At 42.1% G+C, this 12,258-nt stretch overlaps 1 protein-coding gene across 2 annotated transcripts in view; it reads right to left on the reverse strand.

The window, feature by feature from the left end:
* The window catches only part of SLC22A23 (solute carrier family 22 member 23), a 108,482-nt gene that overhangs the window by 12,667 nt on the left and 83,557 nt on the right, over positions 1–12,258 (reverse strand). Inside the window, exons 6-8 of one of the 2 annotated variants that reach the window (XM_088056591.1) lie at positions 9,967–10,056; positions 4,354–4,456; positions 1,178–1,410 (exon numbers count right to left, since the gene is read on the reverse strand). In XM_088056591.1, the coding sequence (XP_087912717.1) occupies positions 1,178–1,410; positions 4,354–4,456; positions 9,967–10,056 (426 nt within the window). The remainder of the gene's footprint in view (positions 1–1,177; positions 1,411–4,353; positions 4,457–9,966; positions 10,057–12,258) is intronic. The other variant, XM_005525351.3, reaches the window with a different exon arrangement.

The raw sequence follows: 12,258 nt of genomic DNA on the forward strand, positions 1-12,258 counted from the left end.
GAGCAAACACACACGACGCTGGAGTTTCCTCCATGTCATGAAAGAGGTTCCCTGTTTCCCTCCTACACTCCCACAAATAGCTTGTTTGCTAAAGTTTAACTTAGTAAATGCCTCAGGGAAACACAGTCTGCAAATATGAACAATTCCTGTTGGCTCGGAGCAGCCTTCAGTATGGAAGAATGTGAAAACTTTCCATCCTCAATGCAAAAAGCTCTTTCTTCTTAAGGCCCTCCATTATTACTAAACTTAGAAATTAAAACCAGCAATAACCAGTGTTCTGTAATAACCGGTTTGTCCAAAGTATGCCTCAACCCTCTTCCCCCTTCCTTGGGGTGGGATTTTATGGATCAGGGGTCTAATGACTGGCAATTGTGAGAGTGGCAAAGCACATCCCAGATTCCCTCTGTTTCAACACCTCTCTGATTCATCAAGTTCAACCTCCTCAACCAACAAAAAAAATGAAGAGAATGAAATAAAATCTAAAAAGGAAAAGGAACATTTCTATAGCAGTTTTAATAGCTGAAGCAGCTCAAAATGGCCAGACAAAAGTTACTGCCTGCAAAGGAAGAGGTGGAACACTCTCACTGTTCCTTTTTGCAGAAATAATCCATTTGAAATGCTGTGTCACTTCCCAAAATCATGTTCACATGGACTATACATACAACATACACAGTGTGTTAAAAGTGGGGTCTTTCAGCTGCAGAATTTCCATGCTACCTGCATACTATTTGTTCGTAGCAAGATGCTAAGAGCAGGCAGAGGACATAAACCTACTGCTCCAACTCCTGCATGGTTTAGAGGCCACTTGAGAAGCAGACTTGAGTGGGAAAGTTTTCCCTTCCCAATCTCTATACAGCTCTTTCCCTGGGAGCTATTTCACTGAAATAAAATTGAAAGCATTTCTTGTTTCCTTGTTTGTTTTCTTGGTGACTACCCCGGATACAGCACCAATGCTCAATGAACTTCACCATGGGAATCATCCAGAATACAATGCCTTTTGTTAATGAGCCTGAGAAACAAGTGTTTGAGGAAACCTTCAAACAAATTCAGATTCTAAAACTCTGTAGGTGTATCACACGACAAATCTGGGAAAGACAAAGGAAATGCTAGTATTTCCTGGTCCCTTATTTGCATGTTAAGCTTGTGTGGTCCTGAAAAGCTCTCATCTCCAACTTACAGTTGAGAAGGCCCAGCTGCAGAAGAGATGCCAAAGCTGTAAGTATCATGAAGAGCAGGAGTCCTCCTCTCCTCCCCAGAAACCCGACCACGGGGCACATGGCCAGGCAGGATGCCAGCGCAATCCCGGCCATGGTGTAGTAATCCGCATAGAAGTTGTGGGTAATCGCCATCTTCGCTTCGTGCCCCATCATACTTTTTGCAAAACAGTGGTGTATGCCATAACCAGTCAGCCTGGGGGAAACAGGAGAGGGCAAGAGAGACCATTGCTGAGAAGGTAGAACACACACTGCAATGTAATTCAGTGTGGGAAGGCACTAATGCAGGAATACAACACTGTAAGTTAAGAAACTTATCTCTAGGTGCTACTGTGAAAATAAGCATTGCTAAAGAGAAACAAAGGAAAAAAAAAATCTCCATTTAACCAAATATTTGCTGACTTTATCCATATAGCTGCTGCTCATGGTATGATCAAGGCACAGGGAACTTTAGAACATCTCCTAGTGCATGATAGGTTTTCCCATTGTATTTGAGAAATCCCATTCCCAGAGGAGCACATCTCTGTTCCCAGCGCACCTGCTGACAGCTACAGAGCCAGCACTGCTGCGCTGAAGTAGCCTCTGAGCTTGGACAGCAAAACACCAGGAACACACACCTGCCTTTGGCATTTGGTCATACTAAACACAAGCATTACACCACACTTCCCAAGCTAGCCTGTTAAAACTGAAAGGCCCTGAGAAAGGAGTATTTGAAGTTGTATGTGCTGCAATGATTATTACAATTATGAAACAATAAGCTCTAATTCAGTCTACACATTTTCACCACCCTTCACATCACTGTGTCTCCTCCTCTTTAAAAAAGTTTCTTTGAGATGCCACTGATCAACATCTTACCACCACATTTCACACCTCTTTCTCCTGTCCCACCCTATGCCTCCAAAAAATAGAAAAAAAAAAGAAAAAAGAAGGGCCTGGAGGTATGAAAGTCAGATGAGAAGCCCCAGCATCAATCCTGATGTGGTACAAGATAGCAGCAGGGGTGCAACTGCAGCTCAAGTACCTCTGCCAGGAAGAACTTCCTGTCTCTGGCACTTATGCAAGCCAAATGACAAATCTCATGGCACAAATTAACAGTGCCTGAGAGAGTGGGAGGCACAGATCCAGGTCTCCAAAAAAACAACAACAAAAAAAGAATGGCAGGTACATTACACTGATACACTTCTATCCTTCTGAAGGCCAAGAATTTGAAGCTCTGTCAGTGTAAACTGGATATCAAAATAAGCATAGAAGCAGCGGGGGTGGATACACAGTCACGGAGTGCATGACAGCCCAAGGCCTGAGGAGCTTCTCTTGCAAACTTGTGAATCAATGCTCTAGTTCAAAACCCCACCCTCAATACCAAGCACCTTGGCCCTGATAAAAACCTAATACAAGTGCTTGCTGTTACACAAAAATGACATTTGCTTTGAATAACTAGATTATAGCTGACTCCTCCCGTAAGAGAAATATTAATCAGCAAAACAGTAGTAATAAAAAGGCAGAGTTAACCAGTTTTTCTTCTTTCTCTTCTATGCATGCAAACACAGTTGCAGAAGTTGCTGTTGAGGCCATGACTTATAAACTAAATTATTGTATCATTGGACTTTGCTTTCTAGCCTGTTCTCTGAGAATTACTCAGTTCTCTTGGTGAGCAGCTCAGAATAGTTACTTTTAAAACTAAATCCTCGTGTCCTTTAACTTCTTTTTGTTCCCAGCAAAAGGTTCCTTCTCCACATCTTAAAAATTCAGCACAGCCCTGTCTAACAGGAATAACAGAAGTAAAATAATTTTTTTTTCACCCCTTAAAAACAAACATGAAATCTATTTCCTCAGATGTACATCTGCTTCATGCTCAGCTTGGATGGCAAACAGCCTCTGTGTGCTAATGCCAGAAGTTATTCTTTGGGCTGCCTAGTTCTGATTTAGGGAATTTCCAAATACACAAATTAATGTGGGTGAAGGAGAAGGGGAGAATTCCCCATGTAAACATTTTTCACAAATACATTTAACACTGTCTATTCAATGTACTTGGTGAACCAGAGAAGAAAGCACTCTTTCAGAACAGAGGGAGTCCCTCACTGGTGGGTGGAAGACAGACACAAATCTCGTAAAACCAGAGCTGGTTCTGCAACCAATAACACTGGAGACTGACCCCTGAGGTCTGTGTGCTTCTGGGTGAATATCTGCCTAGCATAGGGGATCTCCCCCCTGGGTGATGACTGATCCATAAGCCTGCTAACAGGAGTGAGGGCTGCAGAGTAGTGCCCTGAAGTGAGGAAGAAAAAGCCACAAGAGAGCTACATAATTTGAAACTCATCAGAGAAAGGGGATTCCCAGTCTTCTCCATCCTCATCTCCCATTTGAAAAAAAAAAAAAAATGAAAAATTCAAATGGGCATTTTACAAGATAGAAAAATTAGAAAATGCACTACTGGTGCCCCTCCAGAATTTGCAAGCCAATGTATTTCCTCTTTACAAGGTGTTCAGTTCTGGGCAGAAGGTCTCAGAGCCTGTAACCTGCAAAATCCTCAGACTGATGCTTGTTTTTGCTCACATGAGCATATCCAAACTGAAGCCTTAGGAGGCAAGCATCACATTGCTTTGTTGAGGAGTGCACATTCTCTCTGTGACACCCTGCCATAATTTGGGAGTGCTGAGGCACTTCATAATCTACCTTTGAAGACCCACCAAGCACAGCTGTTACATGAGGGAACATCTTGTATTTACTGGCAAGCAACATATTCCTCTGCACCACAGCCCTATCAGATGTAAACAAGTTGAACTGCACTCCTGGGGCATAAATGGTTTCAAAAACTCTCACCTGGGATACCAAGCAGATGTCTGAATGCACGAGCACCTATCAGCACATGGCCACACGAGACCACTGGTGACAGCAATGTAGTTGCAGCGCGGCACCTGAGAAGATGCAGTTCTGCTGCCTGAAACAGCCAATGATCTTCTCCAGGTTTGCCATAAAAAAATATGGTTCCCTGCAACAGCTGGTGTTTTTTCCAGGATCATTTATCAGAGATGTTAGTGAAGGGTCTCACAGTAGGAAATAATAGAGCTCCCTCATCACTTCCCATTGCTGCTCCAGTTCACTGACCACACAACTATTTAAACAAAGAGACTGGACTTACGAGTTCACACACAACACTACAATGTTTTTCCACAGGTTCCTTGTTCCCACCACTTTAACAATGCAGACTTTCTTCGGTCTCCTGGTGATTTCCTTCTCCAGCTCTGAAACAAACCAAATCAGAATTATCATTTCAGTGAGGAGAAGAAGGAGATTTACTTGTGAACTAAGATATTCTGAGGGATATTCTGGAGAGCACAACACTCTTGATAATATTAATAGGAACTATAAAAACATTGAATTGCCTGCCTAAAGTCCAGCACAGGTTCCTCCTTTTCTTCCAGGCTTCCCTTCATCTTCTTGGGGCAAAAGAAATAAGAACTCCTTCACACTCCAAACCTCCTCCCAGTTAAAAATATGTATGTAAAGTGGGAGCAGTATGGAGCTTGGCCCCAACAAGCATGATCGCAAATTTCTTGAAGAACTTCAGGATTCTGTTAATTTTCAAACCGCTCCACAGGGAGGACTGCACTGCTGCAGCTACAGGTTCTGCTCCCTTTGTGAAATGCATACCTAAAAAGTCATGGAAAAGACTGGAGCTCAAACTCATTTTTCATGGGTAACTTTTGAAGTTTGTTCAAATACAAGTTTCAGAATGAAGTGGCCAGGACACTACATCATCTCATCCATTTTCTACTCCGTTCCCTTTACAAATATTTAAGACTTTCCTGATGGATGTCCTAAACGTTAAGACATTTCTTTAAATAAAAATCACTGGGCATCAGCAGCTGTGGTGTCTTTGCATTTCAGAACTAAAGCACCACCATGTCCTTCCAGTGCTGGGCAGTTCAAGTGAACTTTTCCTTGCAATGCTGAAATAACACACAAGCCTTACAAATCTTGCATCTGATACCCTTGCTGGCACAGGACAATAATGAAGGGCACTGCTTATTTCCCAATTACCATTCAGTTAGAGCTTGAACACCTACCCAAGCATGCCAAAGCAGCCACTGTTTCCAAGCTACTGGGTCAGTGAGCAACAAGTCCAATAAAAGCAGGAGAAGCTGTAGCTATAAAGAAGCATCACAAAAATAATGCCCTCCAAGAGCACAGACTAGATCTGTTTTTTGGGGTAAAGGCTTTCACTGCTGCTTTCTAGCCGGACTGTATTTAAAGGCAGCAGCATGGTCCTGTTGTGAAGTGTGCACGTGTTCCCTTCGTGCATACTCAATGAGCTTGGGTGTCCTCAGTTGCCCACACTGGCCTGCCCTGACCTCTGTTTTACTCTGCTGAATAGCAACTTCCTAAAGAGATGCAAGACAGGAGAAAAATAAAAGCAAGCTGGGGTGGGGGGGAGGGAGGGGGTTAAAAAAAAAAAAGTCACTCGAATTTACAAACTAAACAAAAAACACATTTGCTAGCTATTATTTGAGAAGTGCATCACAAAAATAATAAATCAAACAAACACTACTGACACGCAAATTCTTGAGGTATTAACTGCTCACAGGTCACTCCTGGTTTTCTCTCTAGAGTAACTACGGAGAAGGCTTCCAACAAAAGCAACAAAGGGTATTTCACAGTAGTGATTGTACTTATGCAGAATATTGCTATACTACTTTTCTAGCAACCTGATAATGGCAGTTTCTCCCCAGAATCTATGCAGCATGAAGCTCACAAAAGCAGAAAAACGAAGGTGGAGCAAAAGAAGAAACTGGTTAAATTAATAATTGTACTACAGAAGCCCGCTTCAGGCTCAGCAGTGGATCGGGGCCACATTAAAACATAAGCAACAAAAAAAAAATGGAACCTAATCTCAAAGAACAAGCTCAAAATAATTTTAGTAGCAAGATTCTAGGAAGGAGTAAGTGGGAACAAAATAATTCAGAACAATGGAAGCAGTTAGATAAAACATAATTGTAAAAGCCACGATTAAGCCCAGGCCAAACCTTCTACAGCAAAAAAAGTCAAAGCAAGCACTAGACAAAGCACAAGGGTTTTGAAAGGCTGTTGGTAGGTGTTTACTATTTCAGCTGAAGGGCAACAGTGAAAATCACTACCCAAACAACACATACTGCACAGATTTCATGTGGACAAAAGAGTTCACTCTCAAACTAAGAATGACCAGATCTAGCCTATTAAGTAAAACATCTCATCCTCTGTCAGCAGAAGGTACATATGCAATATTCTTCAGATTTTCTTAATCTGATAGGGTTTTTTGTTTGTTTGTTTCTCAGAGAAATTTTTACTTTTTTCTTTCAGGACAGAGAGTAGACTTGCTTGTAAATACATGCTGTATTGAGCCACAACTTAATAAAATTAAGAGAAGGAACACTCAACTTGGCTACAGTTTTCTTTGGACATTATTTTGCTCTCCACTCCTGCCTTGTTCATACATCAGGGGTTCCCATGACACATATGTTCTTTGTTATTGTCATGAACCCGTCTCTTGTGCACTCAGCCCCCCCTTTTATCCTTTCTCATAAATCAGTGCTTCTGAACTAGTTCTTATCAGTGTTTTTCACTGAACTGCTGTTCTGCCCTCAAGTAAAGGCTCACTTGGTTATGTGAACTGTCAAACACCTCCTGTGTCAGCTGCAGCGAGGATCACTCATGATGGGGAGCTCACCCCTTCTCTACCCTACTCATACAGCAGTCTTTCTGCAGTGGCCCCTTGCTTCTGCTCTCATGGGGGTTATAGTCCATGGATACATCACAGCACTATACAAAAATGCCTCAATTCCAGATGAAACAGCATTACAAGCATTAAAAAGAGATGGGGAAAAGGGAGGGGTGGGAAAAAAAAAAAGAGGGAAAAAAGAATCTGTCCTCAAACCTTATACCAGAGAATGTAAACAGAACCTGGCTTTTTATTGAGAGCCTTATGACTCTACCAGCTATTTATGCCTCCATCCCTGTTTGATGTTGTTAAAACTCCAAATCTAAGCCACCTGCTTTAGATGAATGACTTGTCTCCAAGTCTCCAACACAATCCATCTTTCTGATGGCTTTCTTCCTCCTTTGTTTCTATGAGTACTAGTGAGATATTCACCAAAAATTCCCACTGCACTGCAAAATCTATGACTTGCAATAACCAAAATATCATTCCAATAGGAACAAATAAGTTATGTGACTTGCAAAAAAGTCATCAGCTACAGAACTGTCTCTCATGTAAGTGACCTGCTGTCTTCGGAGGGAGCCTGCCTGCATGAAAGGACCCACTCTGACTGACTTTGATGAGCACCAGGAGAGTGACAGCTCTCAGGCTGACTGACTTCATAGGTTCAAAGTTAAGATAATAAAAGTCAAACCAAAGCCTATTAAAGCCTCATGGAAGCAAACTATTTCTCCCCCAGGACTAACATCAGAAAGACTCCCTGTACTCCCAGCTTACTCTTTCATTTTATACTGAAGTCACCAATACAGAAGGAATTTGCATTAAATGCTTCAGTTTTGATTTATCAAAAGGGAAAGTGTGGAATATAAAAATATTTCTATCCATTTATTCAGAGCCCCCTAATAAATTTTCTCATACTCCAGAGCCCCCACACACTCTGGGCTTCCTATTCAGGGACTCGGTAGGAAAACTGTCAACAAGCTAACTCTTTATATCTCAGTGGAAATTAGAACTATTCACTGGCAGACTTTAAAAAAAGTCTCATGGGAAGGGGAACCCTACCAGCTTCCAACTCACGACGCTGCCGAATTCTCATGGGACCCTCTGCATTTCGGGAGCATGCCTTTTGAAATCAGAAAGTATCTTTAAAGCATTCAGATGAAGCCACCCATCTCTGCACCACTTGGCACAGACAAAACAGACAAAAGCCCAAATCAAGCCGCTGAAAAATTATGTCCAAAATGACAAGTGTCCTGTGGTGATGGACTTCTGCTGGATTTTTCTGTCTGCTAAACGATATTGTCAGTAGCTCTTTGAACATGAAAAGATCTATGGAAACCTAGCACAGAGACTCAATCAATCTCTGGAGCATGACAGCTCTGCAGCAGGAGCCGGACCAGTCCAAAACACAGAGGTGAAGTAATCTACTCTCTGGCAGACAGAGTTACTGGTACATGGGTTTATTTAGACCTTCCAGGACTTCTGTCCATCTCTCAAGCCACATACAGAAATTATGAAGTAGGTAAAATACTGACTGATGGGCAGAGAGCAATAAGGGATGGAAAAATAGAAATGATAAGTGAACGGCAGGACATTAGCAGTCTTAGTATCCCTCGTAGGGAAGATTCATCTTATTTAAAATAATAACAAAATCTTGTTTAATAACCTAAGTAGGGAGCTTGACAAAAAAATGTACCAATAAGGTCTGGAGGTGACAAAGTGAGGCATTACCTTACTACCAAAGGTAAGTACAACACAAATGACTTGTCAGAGAGAACTGGGTGAGCTTGAGATCCAGTGTGTGGCAAAAGCAAGTGAAAATGTGAAATACAAGGCAAAATTCTCAGAGAATTGAAGGGGAGATGTTTCTGGTGGAAGATAAGCAAAACCTGTGTTGGACTTGGTTATGTACTACTTGAACACAAGTAACTATATGGCACCAGTTTAATGCAGCCATGAGGTATTTTCAATTCAAACAATGAAATACTGGAATTCTTTTACAATTCTGGTCATCAATATTTGAGAAACTAAAGCTCCAGCAAGCCCATTTATAAAAGGAGAGGAAATAGAGAACTTCATCTCAGTACAGGAATAGGGCTGCTCTCTTCTCATACAGCATGAGGAAAAAGAGATTTAAGATTGGCACAGACAGGAGCAAATGGGAAAGGGAAAAAAGAACAAACCCAGAGAGCTATAGTGTATTTGACTTGAATGCTAAAATGTACCTGCAGTACAAGAGGAATATGGAGACTGGAATGGCCTTGTAACAAAAGCACTGGACATAAATAGTTATAGCATTTAAAATTAACCTCCTTTCATAACAGCAACTCTGTAACTGTAACAGCTAAGGACTGATTGCAATGATTAATTTCAATCCTGTGTTTCTAATTACATTCCAAAAAGATCAGAAAGTCAAACATAAGGTTGCTGTTGCAATTTTCAATTGCTCATGTGCATTATGATACAGCATTTAGATGATCACACATCAGTTTTTCCCCCAGAATTTTCACTACAGTCATCCAAGGGACAGGTGTGTTAAAGACATCTCTGCCTTTCCACTTCAACATGTACCCCCTCAGCTTCATTATCCAAACTGCCCAGTGAGTACAAAATATCATAGATTTCCTTAGAGACATTCCTACAGTGCTGTCAGAATATACATGTATTTCATAAATACAAATGAAATTATCTCTACCGCCTTCTTCTAAGAGTAAGGACAAAGATTACTCCTGTTTTGTGGACAGGGAGATAAAATAGAGAGGATTGGTGTCCAGAAAGAGGAAAAACATCATGCAGCAATACCCCTTGTAGGTGCTGATATAAATGCTCCCATCTTTCTGCAAATCAAGCTCCAGGATTGCACGCTAGAGACAGACACTGAAAAAATTGTGATTAGTGACAGCACTGAAAGGGCCTGATTCCAGGAAAATCTCCATCATTGTACAAGAACATCCCTGACAGACCCAGCGAATGAGTACAGCTCTTCAGGAGGTATTCGTCTTCATTTCCCCAACACTGTCCTCTTTCCTTCTGCAACCCTCTGCCTCATTCACTACACACCTTCCAAATTCTGCAACAAATGAGGAACAGACAACAGCTTCATTCCCACATCATCGTCCATCCTATGCACTGATTCGTCCATCCTATGCCCTGTGAAAAAAATAGGTCGTAATCATGTTATTAAAGGCTGTATCATCATGCCTTCATGCAAGGAGGCCAAGCAGGGGTTGCCCAGGCAACCTGACTTCTTGCATTTCCCAGAGCATGACTCGTCAATGCTTACATTCTTCTAAAATCATCAGTGTTAAAAAAAAAAACCCCAACAACAACACAAAGAGCACCTCCAATGCCCCTGTGTGGAGCTGTGTCCATCAGGAGGTTGCAGGTACCCACACATGCATTACTGCTCTCTGTTGTGGGAGCTATGGAGGGAACCTCAGCAAGCTGAGCAAGTGAGTTGGGCAGCAGGGAGGGGTGAAGCAAACATTTTAGGAGTGGATTTTGCAAAAGAAGAGTTCTGAGACTGAATCTTTGGGCTTGACAGCTTACTCTGGAAGGAGGGGGAAGCAGATGATTGCAGCCCCTTTGAGGGGCTTAGAGCCCCTTAGAGTCTCTGTGCTCTAACTCTCCTCTGCTCTTCCTCTACAGAATGCTCTGCCTCTATTACTTCCCCCAGTCCCTTGTCCTTGCCTCTCTAAGTCCCCTCCAGCTATCTTTATTCTCTGCTACCACAACTTTTTAAAGTCTCTTATTTCCTCTCTCCTCTGGCCACTGGTCCACTCACACTGCTCTCCACCCACTTCCATTTGGTTCTTGAGGTTTCCCCTCCTACACTTCACATCCACATCTGGACTCACCAGTCCTCTCTCCTCTGGTGCCCATGGGCTGGGGAAATGCCAGCAGCACCAGGGCTTGCTGCCAGCCCTCTGCACATGGTTCCTGCCCTGTAAAGCTGGATCCTCTGGGTGGATAGGTAAAGCACTGTGCACAAAGAGCCAGTGTGACCGTGGGGCACAAATCAACAGGCTGGAGTGCAGCCAGCGAGAGTCTGCAGAGGACTCAACTAGTGAGAAAGAGTCATTCAAACTGAAATAGAGGCTGATAGCTCCCTCTTCTTTCTTTTATTTTTATGTTTTGTTTTTCCCCCTTTAAATTTTCTAGCATATTTGGCTTTTCCCAGTGGCATCAAAAAGCACACTGTCAGTAGAATGCACCCTTTCCCCCTGATCCCTCCAAAACCTGATACTGTCAGATATCATTACTACCTTTGCTAAGTATACAGTCAGGGCATGCATGGGCTCTCCTCTTCCATTACTGTAGACCCAGCCAGGAGAAGAGGACCTAACTGACCAGTTTTATTCTTGTTAATCACTATCATTACTGCACATCCTAAAAGAGTTGCACAAACTCCACCAGTTCCTGGTGCTGGACAGCAGAGGTCCAGCAGGAGAAACCCAGACCCTCCTGAAACTGATTTAACATACAAGAGGACAACAGAAATCATTGTCTGGGTTTTGGTTTTTTTTGTTTATTTTTTTAAATTTTGAGACAGAAATCTCTGTGGCTGATAGACCGCCTTCAAGCAGCACCTTGAACTATTTTAACTACATTTCCCACATTTATCTGACCACCCTCTGGGAGCTGCATGGAACATTTAAGTTTAGCACCATTAAACACCCAAGAAACAGGATCTGGCAAAGGAGGACATCTGGCAGGTTTGTACTTCACTATCACATGGAATCCCCTGTATTGTGGAGCCAGGAAACTTGTTTTTCTTCTCTAGCTAATACACTCTTCATCTATCACAAGCTTTAAACCAGTAGTGTAGTAATAGGTGTGATCGTCTAAGGATACGAATAAAGCTTTATAGGGAAAGAGACTGACTTTCAGACATAAGGTATTTTCACCCTTCCCTCTGCTATTTACACAGTGGAAAAGGAAAATGAATATAATTATACAGATTCAAGCCTCATGCTTAGGAAAAATAAAATATATATATAGCAAAACAAAACAGAAAAATAGCATATGTTTAAAGAAAAGTAATGGCAGCATGTTGCTCAGCAGGAAGAAAGGTAAAAGATAATTAATTGTTTTTCTTCAGAGGGAAAGTCCCTGAAAACCACAGGTTTCCTAACTGTGATCCATACACATACACACACAGAGTACCCCCATATCACCACCACACCCCTTCATCCTCTCCATGTTGTGTTCTGCATGCTAAAGTACTGGCATCTATTTGGATGCTTTAGCTTTGCTGTCCACCTTGTGTGATTACATCAATATTATTTCTCTAAGCTTGGAAGGGAATTTTGGGAAGGAACAGCTATAACCTCTCTGCCCACAGGAGTACCT

Source organism: Pseudopodoces humilis, chromosome 1, assembly GCF_049639895.1.
Source record: "Pseudopodoces humilis isolate 2021_Gansu_Grassland_sample_001 chromosome 1, ASM4963989v1, whole genome shotgun sequence".
Classification (NCBI taxonomy): domain Eukaryota; kingdom Metazoa; phylum Chordata; class Aves; order Passeriformes; family Paridae; genus Pseudopodoces; species Pseudopodoces humilis.